Source organism: Heptranchias perlo, chromosome 2 (assembly GCF_035084215.1).
Source record: "Heptranchias perlo isolate sHepPer1 chromosome 2, sHepPer1.hap1, whole genome shotgun sequence".
Lineage (NCBI taxonomy): Eukaryota > Metazoa > Chordata > Chondrichthyes > Hexanchiformes > Hexanchidae > Heptranchias > Heptranchias perlo.
The window spans coordinates 132,053,559-132,077,301 of NC_090326.1; the positions used below are offsets into that span (position 1 = coordinate 132,053,559).

Below are 23,743 nucleotides of genomic sequence, written 5' to 3' on the forward strand. Positions count from 1 at the left end.
ATCCCCTATCCTCTCTCCCACAGCTGAGTGTCTGTTCCCCTTATTATTCCTCATAAAGTGCCTCGGGATGTTTTATATGTTAAAGGTATTAAATAAATGCAAGTGGTTGTTGTTAATTAAAATGGACAAGTTATTCTAATGTTGCTCCCCATCTATTTCTCAATTGATTTATCTACTGATGTTGAATCTGAATCATCTCATTTTGTGGGACTGATATTCTGATTTCTTTTTCAAAAAAATGGGTGAAATATCTGCTTCTAATTACATAGAATTTTACATTGAATGTAGAGCACAGGAAGAGGCCATTTGGCCCAACAGGTCCATGCTGGTTTTTTTACTCCACACGAGCCTTCTCTTTCCCTACCTCATCTCACCCTATCAGAGGGATTGATAAGAGGGATTGAGGGATCAGAGCCAAGACCATAGCACCATGGGTGGCTCAGCTGTACAGGCTGAAAGGAGAAAGGTCAGGAGAGCAATAGCGATAGGGGATTCTATAGTTAGGGGAGCAGACAAGCGTTTCTGCGGTCGCAAACGTGATTCTAGGATGGTATGTTGCCTCCCTGGTGCCAAGGTCATGGATGTCACTGAGCGGCTGCAGAACATTCTGGGAGGGGAAGGGTGAACAGCCAGAGGTCGTGGTCCATATCGGGACCAATGATATAGGTAGAAAGAGGGATGAGGTCCTGCAGGCAGGTTTTAAGGAGTTAGGAAAGAGATTAACAAGCAGGACCTCAAAGGTAGTAATCTCCGGATTACTCCCAGTACCACACGCTAGTGAGTATAGAAATGAGAAGATAGTGCAGATGAATGCGTGGCTGGAGTGATGGTGCAGGAGGGAGGGCTTTAGATTGCTGGGACATTGGGACCAGTTCTGAGGGAGGTGGGACCTGTACAGGCTGGATGGGTTGCACCTCAACAGGGCCGGGACCAATATCCTTGCAAAGGGGTTTGCCAGTGCTTTTGGGGAGGGTTTAAACTAGCTTGGCAGGGGGATGGGAACCTGAATGTAGATCCAGATGGGACAGAATCACAGCTGGAGATAGAAGGCAGAAGATTAGTATGTGAGGTTGGAAGGCAGAGAAAACAAGGGTTAGAAAATAAACAACAAAGGAGTTTGGCAGTGCTTAAAGGTATATACCTCAATGCAAGGAGTATAGTAAATAAGGCAGATGAGCTGAGGGCACAGATAGACATGTGGCAGTACGATATCTTTGCTATTATCGAAACATGGCTTAAAGAGGGGCAGGAATGGCAGCTCAACATTCCTGGTTACAGGGTTTTCAGACAAGATAGAGAGGGGGATAAAAAAGGAGGCGGGGTGGCAATTTTTGTTAAAGAAACAATTACAGCTGCGAGGAGGGATGATATGTTAGAAGAATCATCAAATGAGGCCATATGGGTTAAGCTAAAGAACAAAAAAGGGGCAGTCACAGTACTGGGAGTGTACTATAGACCCCCAAACAGTCAGAGGGAGATGGAAGAGCAAATATGTAGGCAAATTTCTGAGAAGTGCAAAAACAATAGGGCAGTAATAGTAGGGGATTTCAACAACCCTAATAGTAACTGGGATACAAACAATGTGAAGGGTATAGAGGGCACAAAATTCTTAAAATGCATTCAGGAGAACTTTTTTAGCCAGTACGTAGAAAGCTCAACAAGAGGGGGGGCAGTTCTGGATTTAGTTTTAGGAAATGAAGCTGGGCAGGTGAAAGGAGTATCAGTGGGAGAGCATTTTGGTGGTAGTGATCATAATTCAGTTAGTTTTAGCATAGTTATGGGAAAGGACAAAGATAGAACAGGAGTTAAAGTTCTCAATAGGGAAAAGGCCAATTTTACTAAGCTGAGAAGTGATTTAGCAAAAATGGACTGGAAACAGCCACTTGAAAGTAAATTAATGTCAGAGCAGTGGGAGGTGTTCAATGGGGAGATTCAAGGGGTTCAGAGTAAACATGTTCCCACAAAGAAAAAGGGTGGGACTGCCAAATCTAGAGCCCTCTGGATGTCAAGGAGCATACAGACCTGTAAGATAAGGCAGAAAAGGAAAGCTTATGTCAGACACAGAGAACTCAATTCTGCAGAAAGCCTAGAGGAGTATAGAAAGTGCAGGGGTGAAATTAAAAAGGAAATTAGGAAAGCAAAGAGAGGGTATGAAAAAATATTGGCAAGTAAAACCAAGGAAAACCCATCGATGTTTTATAAATACATAAAGAGCAAGAGGATAACTAAAGAAAGAGTAGGGCCTATTAGAGACCAAAAAGGTAACCTATGTGTGGAGGCGGAAGATGTGGGTATGGTTCTTAATGAATACTTTGCATCTGTCTTCACAAAAGAGAGGGACTATGCAGACATTGTAGTTAAGGAGGAGGAGTGTGAAATATTGGATGGGATAAACATAGTGAGAGAGGAAGTATTAAGGGGATTAGCATCTTTGGAAGTTGATAAATCACCAGGGCCAGATGAAATGTATCCCAGGGCTGTTAAAAGAAGCAAGAGAGGAAATAGCAGAGGCTCTGACTTTCATTTTCCAATTCTCTCTGGATACAGGCATGATGCCGAAGGATTGGAGGACTGTTAATGTTGTATCGTTGTTTAAAAAGGGCACGAGGGATAGACCGAGTAATTACAAGCCAGTCAGTCTAACATCGATGGTGGGCAAATTATTGGAATCAATTCTGAGGGACAGGATAAACCGTCACTTAGAAAGGCACAGAGTAATCAAGGACAGTCAGCATGGATTTGTTAAGGGAAGGTCGTGTCTGACTAACTTGATTGAATTTTTTGAGGAGGTAACAAGGAGGGTCGATGAGGGTAGTGCATTTGATGTAGTGTACATGGGTTTTAGCAAGGCTTTTGACAAGGTCCCGCATGGCAGACTGGTCAAAAAAGTACATGCCCATGGGATCCAAGGGAAAGTGGCAAGTTGGATCCAAAATTGGCTCAGTGGCAGGAAGCAAAGGATAATAGTCGACGGGTGTTTTTGTGACTGGAAAGACGTTTACAGTGGGGTCCTGCAGGGCTCAGTATTAGGTCCCTTGCTTTTTGTGGTATATATTAATGATTTGGACTTAAATGTAGGGGGCATGATTAAGAAATTTGCTGATGATACAAAAATTGGCCGTGTGGTTGATCGTGAGGAGGAAAGCTGTAGGCTGCAGGAAGATACCAATGGACTGGTCAGATGGGCAGAAAAGTGGTAAATGGAATTCAATCCAGAGAAATGTGAGCTAATGAATTTGGGGAGGGCAAACAAGGCAAGGGAATACACAATAAATGGGAGGATACTGAGAGGTGTACAGGAAGTGAGAGACTTGGAGTGCATGTCCACAAATCCCTGAAGGTAGCAGGACAGGTAGATAAGGTGGTTAAAAAGACATATAGAATACTTTCCTTTATTAGCCAAGGCATAGAATATCACAGCAGGGAGGTTATGCTGGAACTGTATAAAAGGCTAGTTAGGCCACAGCTTGAGTAGTGTGTACAATTCTGGTCACAACATTACAGGAAAGATGTGATTGCACTAGAGAGGGTACAGAGGAGATTTATTAGGATGTTGCCAGACTGGAGAATTTTAGCTATGAGGAAAGATTGGATAGACTGGGGTTGTTTTCCTTGGATCAGAGGAAGCTGGGGGGTGATTTAATTGAGGTGTACAAAATTATGAGGAGCCTAGATAGAGTGGATAAGAAGAACCTTAGCAGAGAGGTCAATAATCAGGGGGCATAGATTTAAAGTGATTGCTAGAAGGATTCGAGGGGAGCTGAGGAAAATTGTTTTCACCCAGAGGGTGGTAGAGGTCTGGAACTCACTGCCTGAAAGGGTGGTAGAGGCAGAAACCCTCAACTCATTTAAAAAGTACCTGGATGTGCACCTGAAGTGCCGTAACCTACATGGCTACGGATCAAGTGCTGGAAAGTGGGATTAGGCTGGGTGGCTCATTTTCGGCCGGCGCGGACACAATGGGCTGTATGGCCTGCTTCTGTGTCCTAAATTTTCTATGATTCTATGATAAACATCCTGAGACCTATCAGAGGGTTTAATAAACACCCTGGGACCTATCAGTGGGTTTAATAAACACCCTGGGACCTATCAGTGGGATGGTTAAACACACTGGATCCTTTCAGAGTGGTGGTAAAGCATATTGGGACCTGTTAGAGGGATGGTTAAACACACAGCGACCTAACAGAGGGATTGACAATCACACTGGAACCTAACAGAGGGATTGATAAACACAGTGAGCTTAATAATCTACTAACAAAATCATGTGATATATATTTTGGAAATGTATGATTCTTGAGAACGTGATTTTATTAGCAGTGGTGAAAAAATAGCTGCCATTCACAATGCATCTCCAATAATGATCCTTTAATTCTTCTCAAACAGTATGCAAGCCACTTACCTGATATAAATATTGAAAAGGTTACTAATCCAGCTATGGAGTGCACAACTTACCCAGGTGTCGTTCTTCATGTGTGAACCTCATTGATGTCCACAGATGTCTGCTTTCTATCAGGGATAGTTGGATAGGAATATCCCTGGCTGCTCCTTTTTCATCTTCCTGGCCCAAAGGTAAAGTGTAGTGCCCCGACCACCATCACAGCTGAGATCAGTTAACTGAGCACAGAACAGGAATTGAATCTGAGACCCCCCTGTTCTAAATGGCTCACCATCGCCTCCTAAGGCGCTTCAGGCCTGAAGCTAGTGGGACATGTGACTATGTCCTGCTCAGCTAATCAGATAACTCCAGCATTTCCAACAGGGTCAGTTTCTGTGCACCAGAGCAAATTTAAATCGTGCCCCAGTGCACTTTCAGCAGTGGGTGGTCTATGTAAGGGGGCAGGTCCTAGCCTGACCCCTCCTCACTGATGGATCTCACATGTATCTCACTCAATGTACCAAGTCCAATGCCAGGTCCTGACAGAGGTGGGAAAGCAGGATCTCCCACTCCCCTTGGCATCATTCACCTTGTCAGGATGAACAGAGCTTATACCTGTATCAGCCTTGGCTCAGTGGTAGCACTCTCACTCCTGAGTCAGAAAATCATGGGATCAAGCCCCACTCTGGAGTGGGAAATCCTGGAGTTAGCTCGTTAGCATAATGCTGAGCAGGACATAGACCTAGACATGACATGATCCAGTGGTGGAGAGCTTTGGGAACTATAGGTCCAAAGTCACCTGTTCCTCCCAAGCATGCTACACTTACCGCATTTCATGTCTCAAATTACTCACGTGCTGTATCCCAAATTGTTGACATTGGTCGCTTGCACGCAATGCCCAGATTGGCCATGATCTTTTTGAATGGCGGAGCAGGCTGGAGGAGCCCTATGGCCTATTCCTGCTCCTATTTCTTATGTTCTTATGCCAACATAGGAACAGGAGTAGGCCATTCAGCCCCTCGTGCCTGCTCCGCCATTTGATAAGATCTTGGCTGATCTGTAATCTAACTCCATATACCTGCCTTTGGCCCATATCCCTTAATACCTTTGGTTGCCAAAAAGCTATCTATCTCAGATTTAAATTTAGCAATTGAGGTAGTATCAATTGCCGTTTGCGGCATTGCCATTTAAGCATGCTGCTCTTGAAGAAGCCTTTTTGAACTGGAGAAATAGACTGATCTACGATATTACCCCCTGATTTGACAAGCACCTGATTTTTAACATCTTATTTATAGGCATGAACGTATTCACACAAAGAAAGGCCAACATATGAAGAATAACGCCATTTCAAATCTGGATAATATAGATGATCTGGCCACACTCGAAGTACTGGATGAAGTAAGAAAATTAAAATGTATTTATTTCTGTTTAGTCCAATGTGCTCGTGCTTCATTCAAAAGTAATTGACTACAGGTTCAAAGATTCTTTGGAAAAATGGAGTGACAAAGTAAGTTAAAATGAAGGGGGAAACATATCATTAGAACTTCTTTTTAGTGGCTGACTTTTAATTTCATAGCAACTTGATGATTTATTTGTACCATGATCATTTGTTGTCTCTTGATAGAATACAGTCACTGAGCAGCTGCAAAAACGTTACAGTGAGGACCAGATATATACCTACGTCGGAGACATCCTTATCGCTGTTAATCCATTCCAGAAACTGGATATCTATTCCTCAGAGGTTAGCTATTAATCATAGTAACTAAACAGTCACGATTCATCTTATCGCCTCACTTTGACTGTAATTCAGAACTGAACCAAATCTCAAATGTTTCACAATAATTTGATGTGACAATATTTTCCGAATATCTCATTAACAAAAAACTATTTTTGGATGAGTCATAAATGGAATTGTAATATTTATGCAGTTTGGAAATGATTTTCTACTTCTTTGATTCAGTTAAGAAGCTGTGAACTGCATGATAAAAACAGACGGCATCTTTCCCCTTGATATACACACCAGAAAAGAACATCAAGCCTACATTCTATTTCAAAGGTTTCAAATTCTAAATAGAATGGGATGATTTACAGAATATGACAGCAGCACAATTGATTGGTTTTGCTTTACAAGTCAATAAAATATCAAACAAATATCAGTTGGAAGAAGCACACATGCGGTTTACTTTTGAATTTCCATATTTAAATTACTGTTATTTGCTACTCGCATATTCAATTCATCATCGTTGTAAACGTCTTTTAAAAGATCAACTTAATATTACTTTCAGCTCAACTTCCCTGGGTACTTACATTTTTGATTTATTTTACTTAGAATTGATGCAGATGCAAATCCGTTCATGTTTATTAGCTGCAGATTTACACATTCCCCGTGTGACAGGAGAAGTATTATACAGCCACTAAAACCTGAATTGGAACTGAAATTGAAAATGATCATTTATCACATATCACCCAACATTACACTGATAGAGAGCCCAGTAGCCAAAATGATTGAATATTATCCTTCTGGCTAGAACCTCAGGCTCGATGTCTAAGCTCAATGTAAAAGGAAAGGTAAATAAGCCTGGAATTGATGTGGGGAGGAAGGGAGGAGTGGAATTGTCTCTTACTTTATTACTGAAGAAGCAGCATTGACAGCATTTGTGGCGATATCTGTCAGCTGAACATACTGCTCCTCTGGAGAAGTGATATGAAAATAATTGGGAGAAAAACGACACAATAATAAAAAAAATCTCCCACCACTCCCTCATATTCACCACACCATTTAGCATCCTATCATCTATATGTATCTGCAAAAACACTGGTAAAGGGCCACAAGAAACGTGCAGTTTCTGTGGTTTTGCTAGTTCCTGATGTGGATTCTTGAGGATGTAAAAGTCCTTTGGGCAGTAAATGGACAATGGCTGGTTCAGGAACGGTGAACTCACAGAGTGCACCCTTGCATTCTGGGAGCAGCCTCACAGAACTGGGGCAAGTAGCCCAAGCACCAGATTCAAAAGTCGCCAGATTCGCAGACTGCAAAATTTTACAAACTTTTCAATCATAGCGACCAGAGCAGTTTGTCCTTCCCTGGTATCTTGAAATAATCATTCGGCAATAGAAAGACAAACTTCTCTGACTGACACTGTATCAGGCATGGGGTCAGCTCTCCAAGTAGCTCTGAAGACAGGATTTGTGAATCCTTGAAAGGGAATGCAGTCATAAGGTTTGCCAGAAGGTGAGAATACCACTGAATCTAACCTCAGCCAGATAGTTGGCTATCTTCATCATCTGCAAACTGCATGGAACTTAATAGACAGGGCACTAAGTATCAGGTCAGGCTGTTGCCTGTGATGATCATTAGTCTATTACAGGAACAAGTAGAACACATTGAAGGATAGACATCACTGAGTGCCACTGATTGCCCCATTATCCAGTTCCTTCATTTATTGACCATGCACGGAATATGTGAAAGATTAGTCCATGACACCTTGGTTGAAAAAAAAATTACAATGCTCCAATTTCAGTTATGTTCATTTACCAATGAATTCATGGTGAAATAATCAGCCAGCTATAGGTGCTCACAAAACACACAGTGCCATTGAATGCTGCCATGAATATAAGGCTGTGCATTTCTTTGAGGTTTTAAAAGTCTGGAGGAGGTTTTGTTAGTGTTTTCTCTCCTTCATGGTGCAGCTCTACATCAGTGTTGGATGGAAGTTTGACATTCCAGGGTTAAAATTCCTCTGTGTGCTAATAATTTTAAATCACCAATTAACATGTTTGCATCAAATTCTTATTTGTGGTTTTTTAATAAAGATGTTGACCTGTTTATTTAAACTTCATTAAAATAGCAGACAAGGAAACTTGATGTGGACTGGAAGCTTCAACCCCTTGTAATCTCAACAAGCTAAGTGGACACAAAGGACAGTGTAGAGTCAAGACATGATGCTCTTCCACCTAAGGAGAAAATCCTCCATATGTTATAAATGATTCTCAGGGAAAACCAACAAGAGTGGAATTGGAATATTTTAATTGTAGCTGGTTGTCTCAGAGCCATATTTTCCTCTTTTGTCAAAATGCATTGGCCCAGAATTTGCTGGGAAAATGATGTCGAGTTTAACGTGCCTGCCATTTTTGAGAGTGTAAATAACCCAGCAATTTGTGGCAAGGAAGAGAAATGCTGAGAGTTGCAAATCGCCACAAATTGCTGGACGGTTTGAGCCGCTCCTCCATTAGCCTCGTGAAAATAAGTGTTCGTCGCCAACCTCCCCATGAGTTTCAAGAAATTGTTGCATTTGCGCTGTTAAAACAAATTAAACTTGCCGCAGAAAGTTAGCGCTGGTACTTAACGACGTAAGGACCCTTTAATGACGAGATTCTTGTTCCTGCAATGTTACTTAACCTCTCCAGCCTAGAAACGGAACAATTGAAACCTTGGAGTCTCATTCCTGCAGGCAGTAAATTGTTCCTAGAGGTTTTTTAAAATTTAAATTTTTAAATGTTTTTCTTACTTTTCCTTTTTGTCTCTTTTTACCCTGTCTCTTAATCCAATCTTTCTTTCCCTCTCTTTATTTCTATTTCTGTACCTAATTTGATTCGAAATCACGCTATTTCTTTCTCAGTCGTTCCTCTGTTTCTTTCTCTATCCTTAAATCTCATTGATTAAGGAGATGGACTGTTGGTCCCATCGTTCACCAAGGTCCCAGATGCCCTGTTGACCTCGCCATGCCATTATCAGTTCACACTTCCAGCAATTTGTGGAGCAAGAAATTTTTGAGTTGAAGGGTGAGGAAAAAGATCTAACAAATGGAGCACGCCATAAGATGCTCTGCTCCAACAAATTCTGGGCCATTAAATCTGATACTTTCTGATCTGTAAAGCTCATCCACCCACTGCCTTAACCCACTGGGCCATCAAGAGAGTCCAATCCATCTCTCTTAAAGGAGCAGGAGCAATGATGCTCACCTATCACCGTGTGGACTTTATTCCATTTATCTTATTCCCATTTCCCCAAATGTTAAGAATTGATTTAAAGCTAGAAAATGAATGAGCAGTGATGTTACACCAAATTTTCCAAATATGATATAGAAAGAATATTTAATCTAACACAATTGAACAAATTCTTGTCCTAAAGTCACTCTCATGACAATCACTAGTCTGTTTTGGTTGTTGTTCCCAAGGGAGCTAAAGTAAAATTCTGCAACAAAAATAAAACTGAGCCAGAAATGTCAACTTAACTATAAAGGCAAGTACTGGCTGAAATTACATCAGTAGGGCTAACGGGCTTATGGAGAATGGACGAGGAAATCGGGCGCAGTATAAAATAGGCTGCAGATTCACTATGAGCCCGTTTCACGCTACTGGCAAAGGCCAATTTCATTCCTATGTCGATTTGTAAGAACACCTGACTCTTGTGTATGGTGGTATGTATTGGATGGGTAAAAACCCTGGGGGGCAAGTTTAAAGGAATAGGCTGAATATGGAGGTTGCCATCACTAATATCATTGGGTACCTCCAAAATCTTAAGGCCAGCTCTGGATACTGTTACACCAAATGTGGCTGCACTGTGTAAACACACGTTTGCTATATCACAAGTAAGTTGACAACAATGTCTTGTACATGGTGTGACTTGTGACTGTAAAATTTCAATAAAAATACGATAAACTGAACTGTCATATTTCAAGAGGATACCTTTAGTTGAAGCATTGTTCAATGATCATAGAATCATACAGCATAGAAGAAGGCCTTTCGGCCCATCATGTCTTTGAAAGAGCTATCCATTTTTCCCACTCCCCTGTTCTCTTTCCATAGCCCTGCAACTTTTTTCCTTTTCAAGTATATGTTGGTATGAAAACGTCTTGTAATTCTAGGACAGCATCCCATGGTGCAGGATGTTGGAATTCCACCTCATCTACAGATCTGTCCTTCTGTGATGTTGGTGTGGAAGTCCCTCTGGTTATCCAGGCTAGAGATCGTACAGACTTTAGATGATTTTTACTCCCAGGCACTAGCAAAATGAACAAGGGGCCAAATCCCTGTTTCATGGTTCAAGTTATGCCCAATTTTGAAATCTAAGCTTAGGTGTCATTTGGGATGATGTGAAGGAGTCAGCCATGAGCCATTGTCTCAGGACATAGTCCCAGGCATTCAAAGTCTACCTGCAGTCAGTTATCCCATTCAAACGAACCAGATTAAGGATGAAGCAGGCATGTATTTATAGAATCATAGAATCTTACAGCACAGAAGGAGGCCACTCGGCCCATTATGCCTGTGCCGGCTCTTTGAAACAGCTGTCCAATTTAGTTCCATTTCCCAGCTTTTTCCCCATAACCCTGCAAATTAGTCCTCTTCAAGGATTGACCATGGGTATTTTGTAGCCCTGTGGCAGATTATTTTGCTGGGCAGTACTGACCACCTGCATGATGAGGAAGTAGGAGTTTTGTGGTTGCTTTCCTATCAGATTGACTGATGGCTCCTGTTTGTCTTTGCAGGTACACTACACCACACTCTTGCAATGACATCAGATCTTTGCTGTGTAGTCAGCTGCTTCTCTGTACTTTGGGAGAAGTGAATGAACCTGCCACCCTTGTAGAGTGCTGCATTTATCACCTGCTGAGTGAAACTGGACATGGTGTCATGATCAATGTCACTATAATGTCCTTCTGGAGCCTGAAAAGTTCCTGTGGCAAAGCATCTATGATTGCTGTGACTATTGAATCCACAGGCATGACAATTGGCGTCTCCGAAACTCCCCTCAAGCCTGAAACCAACATTTGGCATGGCTCCAAGATTACCTCACTGGTCAGCCTCCACCTCTGTAACAAATCATCCTCAGCCTACAAAACTTTGACCTCAAAAAGGCCATGTGACAGGGAGCCTCGTCCTCTCTGCTCACATCTCCCACTTTTCTTCCTCTTACTCAGACAGAATAGCAGCTACTCTCACATTAAAGAATATTGTGGAAATAGTTCACAACACTTCCAGGATTAGTTTTAACAGGTGCTAATAAAAGCTGGTCAGAATTGGAATCATAGGGACCAATAATGTGATGACAGGTGCTCAAAACACCACAATGTCCAGGTGATAGGGCCCAATATTATCAGGCAGAAAGGCCTGAGGCCTCCTCCATACAAGTAGGCTCAGCACACCCCAGTGTGGCAAACAGCATCTGGGAACCAGATAATATAATATTTAAATTAGATAATATTTAAAGATAATATTTAAATTAGGGATAAAAAAGATAATATTTAAATTAGGGGAACTCCCCATAATGTGACTGGAGTGCTTGAGCAGCCTGACACTGTATTGTCTTATCCCAGTGACCTAGTTGACAAGAGACATAACCTCTGACAATTGAGTGATGGTTGGAAGGGGAGTTTACATTTTCCATGGCAACCTAGTGATAAGAGGATGTATTCACTGGTTCTTGATTGGCTAATAGTGGGTGAAGGGGCTGAGTCTATGTTTACTGGCAGCCCAGTGGTGATGGGAGGAATGGGGAATATGTCTGTATTCCTAGAAAAGTTAGGAATAGTGTTGGAGCATATGTTTGTGTTCTCTTGTCTCTAGAGAAGTTTTGGCATGTGAGTCCAGATTCAGTTCATCCAATATTAAGATAGGCCAAAAACTTTTGACTGTAAAGTAGACCCCCACCTGCCTGGGGGTGGGCGGCCCTCCCGTGCCTATTTTGAGGTACGTTACAATAGTAGGGGTGCTGGAACACATTGGGAATATGGCTCCGCGCCCCCCCCACCCCCATCTTAACTTCCCGCCCGTATTGTTCCCGTTGGGCGGGGGGGTTAAAGTCAACCCCGATGTGTTCCTGTTTCTTGATTAGCTAGTAGTGGGGGAAGGGAATAAGTCTATATTTATGGCAACCTAGTAGTGGTGGGAGGATAGAGGCATGTCTCTGTATTCCTAGGAATAGTGTTGGAACATATGTCCGTGTTTTCTAGTAATGGGAATGAAGGAGCTAGTATTGTTTTCAGAAACTACACAACACAAGCTCAGTTCTCATTTACATTATGTATTTACTGAGGAAATTTGCATCTATTCAATTTTCAACTCATTTGCATCAATTACAGCAAAATAATCATCTGATCACCTGCATGTTGCAGGGATCATTCCATTCCTAGTATCACCAGGGAAACACATTACTGACAATTATCATGTCATTATACCGAAGCTAATTTCTATTTTGTTGTTAACAGCATTCCAAGCTGTACATTGGTGCAAAGTGCACTGCCAATCCGCCTCACATCTTTGCTGTGGCAGACGTTGCCTTCCAGGCTATGGTCACTTACAACTCAGATCAGGTACCTGTGATTCCACACCAAATACACTTTACGTCATTTCCCATTTTCAATTCTCTTCCTGCAGTTTGTGATTTCAGTAAGTGGGTGTGGTGACTAATGTGTGTTCTTTATCTGTGTCAGTGCATTGTGATCAGTGGAGAAAGTGGTGCTGGGAAGACTGAAAGTACCCACTTCTTAGTCCAGCAACTCACTGTCCTTGGAAAGGTACTGTACTATCTCAACAATGCGCATCTAACACTTATATGGCGGCAATTTTAACCTAACCCACCCGTCGGGAAACCCATGGGATCGGGTGCAACATTGGTTTTATACCCCGCCGATTTTACTCTTCATTGAAGTCAACAGGGAGTAATATTGGGCGTGGTGTAAAACCAGCATTCCGTCCAATCCCATGGGTTTCCCACCCAGTGAGTTAGGATAAGATTACCCCCTTAGTCTCAAATCCTCTTCTGAATTTTAATCTGTTCTGTATGCTGTACTTTTTAATGTTACTTTTACATATAATTGTACTGGTTGACTCCAGATAAACAAATATCATATCTAAGCACAGAATCTTTTCTTGCTCATTCCTGTTACGTAGAATTCTTGATTCAAACATACTGATAGCTCATATGCAGAACTGAAATGTATTTTTCATTCCAATTGTACAGAATTCCTGATTTAAGCATAGTTGTGATCCCAAACATAGAGTAGCAATGCATCAAAGAGTCCCATTCACTCCTGTTTTACTAAATACTTCATTCAATGATGACTCAAGTGTAACATTTATTGGCAAGCGGCAATGCTTTTACCAGGATTTGTTGTACATACAATAACATTCTAACCACAACACAAATCCTAGAAACATTATTAGCGACTGGATGGATGATACAATTTCTGTTTGACCATCATTACAATCCTTTGTGTGTGGCTGCATTGTTGCTTTGTTAACTCTGTACTGAACTGCTGGTTTGTAAGCAGGGATGAATTTCAGTGGGGGGGGGGGGGGGGGGAATCTCCTGATCGTCCACTGTAATTTCAGCAAAAGAGCCATGGAAACCCCAGACAAAGAGCGTTAAACATCATAGCAGTGTTACCACAAAGATTTCTATATACTTCGACAGTTTAAACCATGATCTTAATTACAGCTAACAACTCTTCAGGTCCCATCAAAGAAAACAAAAAATGATATTGAGTTTTCTGTGAGAGACTAATGTTTGCAAAAAATGATTCTCCCAATTCTACCCCTCTTTCTCCCCAATTTTCTTCCCCTTTTCATACTTCTCTCCTGAAGCCAACTGACTCCCGCCGGAGTGTGTTTCCACAGGTGCTGGCAACCCTCTGGGACCTCACCCCAATGGCCATACGTGAACCCCAGACAGAGAAAGAATGAGGGATATTTTATCTCGAGGGGCAATGCAGCCAAACTCAAACCTGTCCTCGTGCTGGTGACCAACATATTAACCTTCAAGCAGAGGTCAATAGGTAACAACCATCTTCAGCCAGAAGTGCCGAGTGGATAATCCATCTCAGCCTCCTCCCGATATCCCCACCATCACGGAAGCCAGTCTTCGGCCAATTCGATTCACTCCACGTGATATCAAGAAACGGCTGAGTGCACTGGATACAGCAAAGGCTATGGGCCCCGACAACATCCCAGCTGTAGTGCTGAAGACTTGTGCTCCAGAACTAGCTGCGCCTCTAGCCAAGCTGTTCCAGTACAGCTACAACACTGGCATCCACCCGACAATGTGGAAAATTGCCCACGTATGTCCTGTCCACAAAAAGCAGGACAAATCCAATCCGGCCAATTACCGCCCCATCAGTCTACTCTCAATCATCAGCAAAGTGATGGAAGGTGTCGTCGACAGTGCTATCAAGCAGCACTTACTCACCAATAACCTGCTCACCGATGCTCAGTTTGGGTTCCGCCAGGACCACTCGGCTCCAGACCTCATTACAGCCTTGGTCCAAACATGGACAAAAGAGCTGAATTCCAGAGGTGAGGTGAGAGTGACTGCCCTTGACATCAAGGCAGCATTTGACCGAGTGTGGCACCAAGGAGCCCTAGTAAAATTGAAGTCAATGGGAATCAGGGGGAAAACTCTCCAGTGGCTAGCACAAAGGAAGATGGTAGTGGTTGTTGGAGGCCAAGCATCTCAGCCCCAGGGCATTGCTGCAGGAGTTCCTCAGGGCAGTGTCCTAGGCCCAACCATCTTCAGCTGCTTCATCAATGACCTTCCCTCCATCATAAGGTCAGAAATGGGGATGTTCGCTGATGACTGCACAGTGTTCAGTTCCATTTGCAACCCCTCAGATAATGAAGCAGTCCGAGCCCGCATGCAGCAAGACCTGGACAACATCCAGACTTGGGCTGATAAGTGGCAAGTAACATTCGCGCCAGATAAGTGCCAGGCAATGACCATCTCCAACAAGAGAGAGTCTAACCACCTCCCCTTGACATTCAACGGCATTACCATCGCCGAATCCCCCACCATCAACATCCTGGGGGTCACCATTGACCAGAAACTTAACTGGACCAGCCATATAAATACTGTGGCTACGAGAGCAGGTCAGAGGCTGGGTATTCTGCGGCGAGTGACTCACCTCCTGACTCCCCAAAGCCTTTCCACCATCTACAAGGCACAAGTCAGGAGTGTGATGGAATACTCTCCACTTGCCTGGATGAGTGCAGCTCCAACAACACTCAAGAAGCTCGACACCATCCAAGATAAAGCAGCCCGCTTGATTGGCACCCCATCCACCACCCTAAACATTCACTCCCTTCACCACCGGCGCACTGTGGCTGCAGTGTGCACCATCCACAGGATGCACTGCAGCAACTCGCCAAGGCTTCTTCGACAGCACCTCCCAAACCCGCGACCTCTACCACCTAGAAGGACAAGGGCAGCAGGCGCATGGGAACAACACCACCTGCACGTTCCCCTCCAAGTCACACACCATCCCGACTTGGAAATATATCGCCGTTCCTTCATTGTCGCTGGGTCAAAATCCTGGAACTCCCTTCCTAACAGCACTGTGGGAGAACCGTCACCACACGGACTGCAGCGGTTCAAGAAGGCGGCTCACCACCACCTTCTCGAGGGCAATTAGGGATGGGCAATAAATGCCGGCCTTGCCAGCGACGCCCACATCCCGTGAACGAATAAAAAAAAAAAAAAAAACCTCACTATGATGCCCTTACTGCTGCTCTGACTGAGATCAACTAGCTGAACCTGGAACCCCTTCCCTGTTGCAGTCTGCGTGCCTCGGTTCTACACTGGGAATTGCATTTAGCCATTAGTGAGCCCCAATATGTACTTTTTATTATTATTACGCACCTGTGAAGCACCTTGGGACATTTTCAACACTAAAGAATGAATGCGACTTATTGTTTTTATAAAATAGGCAGTGGCTCCAGCTGTTACTTGAATTCCACTTTATGTTTCTTTTAAAAGTTGGTTGGATGCCTTTCAAAAATACTCCACTTCTTGGGAGGAGAAATGAGCAAGAATACCTATCCCACCTCAGGAATTGTGCCTCCTGTTGAATGAGATGGAACAGCATGAAAAGGTGACTGGAGAGAAGCCCATGTTCTGGACCATCCTTACCTGAAAGAGGATGGTGTGAAGGTTGAGGGTCAGCAAAAGGGGACAAACAAAAACAGAGGTTAAAGATGATCTTAGATCATGTTTCTTTTTCAAGTTTGTTCTTTTCATCAAAATAATTGACTTTTATTTTACAGGCCAATAACAGGACCCTGCAGGAGAAGATTCTCCAGGTAAACAACTTGCTAGAAGCATTTGGAAATGCCTGCACAGTAATCAACAATAACTCCAGCAGGTTTGGCAAGTACTTGGAAATGAGGTTTACCAGCGGAGGGACAGTTGTGGGGGCTCAGATCTCAGAATACCTGCTCGAGAAGTCAAGAGTCATCCACCAGGCTCCGTAAGTAAAGAAGGAAACTTTTGCCACTGTTTCAAATCAGCTTTCAGCATGTGCAGACCTCATCCAAAAATATTCACAGGATAATGAGTGGCGGTAGCACAGTTGATAGATTCAGATGACAGGGTGAGTTGCTATGTTATTATTTTGACAAAAACACAATGTTCTTGTTATCTTACAGAGGAGAGAAAAACTTCCATATTTTCTACTATCTCTATGCTGGCCTGGCACAGAAGAACAAACTAGCTCATTATAAGTTGTCCAAAAGTCAAGCTCCAAGGTAATTTTGCATTTTTACAGACTACAGCACTGAGTTTGGTTTGACATATTCTTCTCGCAGTAGTGGAGTCTGACCTACAATGAGAACTTGGTGCTGGATTTTGTTGGTACAGTGGTTCTGATCTTTTTAAGGGGGAAATAAGCAACCCAGGGTCTATTTTGTCTTTTGAGTGGCCGACTGGTGGAGTGTACTTTTGGTCGCCCGTTCCCGCGGCTCTGGCCTCATTCACATTCGCCAGACGAGCTGTACGGCGCCAAACAGCCGTCCCGACCCAACTCACCAGATTCAGCATAGGAAAACAGGCCGGAGCTGCTGCCAGGAAGGAAAGTCGTGGCGGGGTGACGCGATCATGGAGGGTGGGGGTCCTGGGACGGCAGCGGACCAGATTAATTTTGTGGGCCTCGGAGGTACATTCCTGCTTCACTGTGTCTTTCAGTGCTGATGTTTGATGTGCCAGTGTGGAGCTGAATAACTGGTCACATGAAACCACTCAGATGATGCTCTGAATGAGAAATAGTTCCGTCACACCAGAGTTACCACATATATTGAGAGACCAGAGTCATCATGCAATGTATTTACACTAATACATGCACTTCTGCAATTTTGACTCATGTTTCTGTTTATGTGCTCCATTGCCTAGGTTGGTATCAATTTTGATAATTATCAACTTTTGAAATCTTGTAGGTACCTTCAGCAGGAGAAAATTACAATGATGGAAGAGATTGTAAACAACCCTTTCTACAAGGCCCAATTTGAAGCCCTTGAACAGTGCTTCAAAGTCATTGGTTTCACCCTAGAGGTAAGTCTGCATCATTTCCCTTGAAAACATTATGGCACTGTCACTGCATCTTTTGATGAGCTTACACATTTTATAATCTTATTTGATGAACATATGGAATGGACTCCCAGATAGAATAGTGGAGTCATAAATCCTAGAACCATTTGGGGAATAATTAGATGCTGAAATGGGGGAGCCATTAGGGTCTTTCTGTAGGTAACAGGTATGCCTGCAACATATTTTGTGGAGCACTTCACATTTTTTCTCTCGCTTGACATTACTACTGATTGTTGCACAGCATTTCTACAGAGAAGGTGCTGAAAAGATTTATGAGGATGATACCAGAACTGAGAGGATATACTTATCAGGAAAGGCTGAAACAGGCTGGGGCTCTTTTCTCTAAAAAGAAGGCTGAGGGGTGACCTGATAAGGATCTTTAAGATTATGAAGGGTTTGATTGGGTAGACATGGGGAAGATGTTTCCACTTGTGGGGGAGACCAGAACTAGGGGTCATAAATATAAGAGTCGCCAATAAATCCAATAGGGAATTCAGGAGAAACTTCTTCACCCAGAGTGGTAAGAATGTGGAACGTGCTATCACAAGGAGTAGTTGAGGTGATTAGAATAGATGCATTTAAGGGAAAGCTAAGTAAACACATGAGGGAGAAAGGAATAGAATGGTATGCTGATAGGGTTAGATGAAGTAGGGTGAGAGGAGGCTCATGTGGAGCATAAACACCGGCATGGACCTGCTGGGACAAATGGCCTGTTTCTGTGCTGTATATTCTATGTAATTCCACGTAATTCTATCAGCCACTTATTTTTTTTAAACTGACAATTTTTTTTTATTATTCATTCTCAGGATGTTAGGCATCACTGGCAAAGTTGATATTTATTATCCATCCCTCGTTACCCTGAGAAAGTGGTGGTGGGCCTTCTTTTTGAACCACTGTGGGTAGTGGGTTGATATAACCGAGTGGCTTGCTAAGTACCTCCCTGTTCATATATTGATTGAGAGATATTAGATGAGAGAAACCATAAAAAACTGCTGCAATATAGAGAATTTTACAAAGGTAATGGGGTAGAAATTGGCCCTTTTTGCACCCGTTTTACATACATTAAACAGGCACAGAGGGCCAGTTTTGGGGGCCAATGTCCTGCGCCCCATGGACGCCTGAAAGATGTCCAATCCAATATCGGGTCGGGCCATTTTTCAGGCGTCTGGGGTAGCCATTTAGAACGGGGATTACATATGCTAATGAGGAGCCGAACAATTATTTTAGGATCCCTCAGGGAAATTGGGTTAAGGGGCCTGCTCCACTCAGGTTTTCCAAGCGTGGATGCAGCCTAGCAAATGGCCATCGCCAAAATGGTGGCATTATGCACAAATAATGCAAAGATGCAACACAACACAATTTATATATTGGATGCACACTGTGCCTATAGGGCTTCAAGCTATCCTTGCCCCATAAAGAAAGGTCATCTAATTCCAATATTTAGATTGCACTACCAGCGCTTAATCTGCATGACGCACTGGGAGAGTACCAAGGCTGCAGAAACCGATTACAACTGTGAAGGGCTGCCAACTGTCCTTAACACACTGTCAGATACACAAATCACTAAAAGTAGCGACGCAGGTTAATAAGGCCGTAAAAGCAGTAAACAAAATTCTGGGATTCATTTCTAGAGGGACAGAATTGAAGAGCAGAGAAGTTACGTTAAACTTTTATAGAACCTTGGTTAGACCACACTTGGAGTACTGTGCACAGTTCTGGTCTCCAGATTATAAAATGGATATAGAGGGCTTGGAAAAGGTGCAAAAAAGATTCACAAGGATGATACCAGAACTGAGAGGATATATTTCTCAGGAAAAGCTGAACAGGCTGGGGCTCTTTTCTCTAGAAAAGAGAAGGCTGAGGGGTGGCTTAATAAAGGTCTTTAAAATTATGAAGGGGTTTGATAGGGTAGACATAGAGACGATGTTTCTACTTGTGGGGGAGACCAAATCTAGGGGCCATAAATATAAGACAGTCACTAATAAATTCCATAGACAATTCACGAGAAACTTCTTTACTCATAGAGTGGTAAGAATGTGAAACTCACTACCACAAGGAGTAATTGAGGTGACTAGCATAGATGCATTTAAGGGGAAGCTAGATGAGGGAGAACAATATAGAAGGCTATCCTGACAGAGTTAGATGAAGAGGGATGGAAGGAGGCTCGTGTGGATCATAAATGCTGGCATAGACCAGTTGGGCCGAATGGCATGTTGCTGTGCTGTAAATTCTATGTACCACTGTGCCTATTTTTTGCACAAAGCTTAGCTGAGGAAGCTGGTGCCATTTGCAGATCATTGAAGGTCATGATGCAGGAGATTCTGCAATGAAGGGTGGTCCATTGTAGGGTTAAAATGGGCCAGTCGTGTCTGGTCTCCCTTGAAGCGGCTATTTCAAATGGGACCTGAGCTGCTAGAGTATTTCTCAGGCATTCCAAATGCATAATGGGGCTTCCCCCTCATTTACATTGAACTTGGTGCCTTGATGAGTCTTCCAGCCCAAATGGAGTGAAGAGTAGGCCTCAGGCCTCTGTGCCTGATAACATCTTGTTTGTAAACAGGTGGAAAAAAAATTGCCAGGTGACTTTTTGTGAAGACAGTGGAGTAGATCTTGACTTTATGTGATAGTGTAAAAACAGGTGACAGTGAGTCGGCTGTCCATTTTACATCTCTCCCGATTTTTATTTCCAGTGTGTCTTATTTACCAATGATTGAATAGTAAAAACGAATTAACTTTAATCATGTATGCACAAAGATACTTCCTGAATACACTAAAATTCTTTAAATTAATATCCTTCCCACAGGAGCTGGGGAATGTATACAGCATTCTGGCAGCCATCTTGAATGTTGGTAACATTGAGTTTACCTCAGTTGTAACAGAGCACCAGACTGACAAAAGCAATATTGTTAATTTTGGGGTGCTTGAAAATGGTAAGTTATCATTAACAACGTCCTTTTCTGCAGTACTCTTCACATCCATTATATTATGCAAGTTATGCTGGTAACCTAGTAAACAGCAGAGTAAATTCAGCGAGAATTCCCAGTGTGGAGCCTCACCTGTTGGGAGGAGGGGTCACTCACTCATAGGAATCAGGGATCAGAGAGTTGGATGCAGAGGTTAGCGCAGCTGATTGTGGTCCTCCTGATGTCAGATCATTAAAATCAAGAGAGCAATACAAATTGGTTCCTGCCAGAAGTGCAGTCTACTCGATTTATCCTAGCATTTTCTCATTCTGCAGATTTTCAGCACATCTACAGTGAATTTTGAATATTTTTGGTTTGATTGCACAGCCCTGAATTTCAGGGGGGTTCTCGCGATCGCCTGCTGTAACTTCGGTGGAAGATCGATGAAACTACAGTGAAACCGCGTAGGTCACTTTTTGGCCATTTACGCCATTTATCCTGAGTTTTTACCATTCTCCCTCCCGAGAACTCCTGCCGAGATTCCAGATGCATATCTTTTGCCATTTCCTTCAGACTTTGAACTGGATAAATATAGGGCAGAATTTTTCAATTGCATAATATCCTTTGGTTCAGGTGTTAACGCAAAAGTCCTGGCTCCAGCATAGGAGCAGTTCTCCTTTGCTCTCCCCCACTTAGGAGGAAGGAAGCTCCTACTAGGCAGTGACAGAATTCCATTAGTGTGGATCATGAGCTGAAGGTCCATTTGCCAATCTTCCACATTTTTCTTTGCTCCAAAAGTGACAATGATGATGACCTCCTTCTTTAACCTGAACCATACCTTTTCATCTGTATTAAAGTAGATTTGTACCTGTTATACTCCAGATTACATTAATCTGTATTTGGTTTTGTGCTTCTTTTTTATTTTTGGTGAATGTGTTTTGTGCTTGTCAGGGCAACGGATGCCAGCACTGGAGAGTGGAATGCTTTCCATTTCAAGCACCCAGTGTTAGCATCAAGCACTCTCAAGTCAAGTACTTCTACAACAAGAACTGGCATTTATATAACGCCTTTAAGGTAGTAAATCGTCCCAAGGCGCTTCTATTCAGCTCTAACAACGGGGCTGAAATTCCTTGATGGTTCTGCTGGTCTCCTGAGGTAACTCTGGCAGGAGACTGGAGGAAAGTTGTGGACATCTGTTTACTCCTGGTCACCGCTAATTTAAGGAGTTTCCAACATGCCTTGAAAGGGGCGAAACCTCCTCCCAACCCTTACACAGTAATACATAGAAGTTACAACATGGAAACAGACCCATGTGGCCCAACCAGTCCATGTCACTGTTTACCCTCCATGTGAACAAACAGTCCGAATCACATTTACCCATTCTGTTTCCATATCCCTTTAACCCCTTTTCCTTCATTCACCAATCTTTAATGTTGGCATTTTTTATGCATCAACCATTAACCCTGGAAGTTAATTCCACAGCCTCACAAATCTCCTGCCCTCTGTTCTAAATCTCTTACATTTAATCTTGTACCAATGGCCCTTCATTCTAGACACCTCAATCACTGGAAACAGTCTGGTTCTACTTACCCTGTCCCATCCTTTCATATTTCATAAATTTTAAATCACATTGCCTCATAATCTGCATTGTTCTAATGAAAAAAGCCCCAATTTTTCAAGACTTTCTTCGTATTTGCATTTGCTCATAGCAGGCACCATCCTAGTGAATCTGTGTTGTATCCTCTTTAAAGCTTCAATATCCTTCCTGTATTGTGCAGCCCAAAACTACACAGAGTACTCTAACTGAGGTAATTTTAAGGTTTTATATAGGCTCATCATTACCTCTTGGCTTTTATATTCTATACCTCTAAACCTAGAACTCCATAACCTTTTTTTACGGCCTTATTAACCTTATGTGCTGCCTTTAATGCCCCCAAATCTTTCTACTTTTCCATAGCACCGAGCCGACTTCCAAAATGTATCATCTCACACTTACTGGTGAGGTCCAGGTGAGGGAAGTGGATTGGACCCCCAAAGAAAGGAAACATATATAAAAATATTCTTGCTGATTGACTCCCTCTTACTCAGAGGGCCGAGGAAGATATGGCTGGGTTCAGGAGAGTCTCCTGCACAACATCCCTCCCTCCTCCTAATCACTAGGATTGTATCCCAAGGAATCTCGGTTCCAATGTGTCTTAGTTTATACCTCAATAAAACGGTTCCAAACCCATCTTCCACAGTTTTAATGACCTCACATTTGGGAGCATCGCAAATCAGGTACACAGACCTCCATGCCCAGTTCTCTGATCTGTGCTCCAGTTGAGCAAGGCTCCACACCAGGAGTGTAGCCTCGCTGAATTTACCCTTAGATGCCATGATGCAAGAGCTAATCTACTAAAGGGATGAACTTGCTGGGTTGACTGGACTTTTCTGATTGCTGATTTTTATTATGATCTTATGTTCTAGGACTGATTGGTACAGTCTCAGCACACTCTGCTTATAGCTGTCTAATTGCTGCCTAATTTTGGTTCTGCGGGCAGAGGGTTACTGTCTGTCGTTGGATGGAATCAGAGCAGTTGTTTGAAAATATTAAACAATAATGTCAGAACATTTTTTTTTACATTTTGCATTTCACACTAAAGCTCAATTTAAACTATACAACATATGGCTGAGTTTGTTCCCGGTAATTAACTCTAGATTATTGCTCAGTACATGTGCAGAGATTTCATCACAACTATTAATCTTTGAATGTGGCATTCATGTCTCAGCTAAATGGACTGTGTCCTTCATAATATCTACCACTGACAAAATAAAAGCAAAATGGAAGGAAGCACTTATTATAGATGCTGCAGTATTTATTATGAAAAGAAACATAGCCATAAAGGAATGAATTCAACAACAACTTACATTTATAACTAAAGTCTGTTAAGAAAGAATAAGATCTCTGTGTTATAGTACGTAATTCTCTTAAGATTCACGACCAGTGCTGTGAAGCGATAGCCAAAGCAAATAAACTATTAGATTTCATTGCCAGGACGATTCAATATAAAACAAAACGCACTGGGAGCAATTGGTGGAAACTGCCTGCCTGGTGGAAACTAGGTGAGCAGGCAG

The 23,743-nt window shown here is 42.7% G+C and overlaps 1 protein-coding gene across 1 annotated transcript in view; it reads left to right on the plus strand.

The window, feature by feature from the left end:
- Positions 1-23,743, plus strand: part of LOC137332396 (myosin-IIIa-like) — a 121,955-nt gene that overhangs the window by 5,479 nt on the left and 92,733 nt on the right. The window contains exons 3-9 of the mRNA XM_067996203.1: positions 5,671-5,773; positions 6,000-6,116; positions 12,583-12,687; positions 16,412-16,614; positions 16,793-16,891; positions 17,576-17,690; positions 21,581-21,703. Coding sequence (XP_067852304.1) covers positions 5,671-5,773; positions 6,000-6,116; positions 12,583-12,687; positions 16,412-16,614; positions 16,793-16,891; positions 17,576-17,690; positions 21,581-21,703 — 865 coding nt within the window. The remainder of the gene's footprint in view (positions 1-5,670; positions 5,774-5,999; positions 6,117-12,582; positions 12,688-16,411; positions 16,615-16,792; positions 16,892-17,575; positions 17,691-21,580; positions 21,704-23,743) is intronic.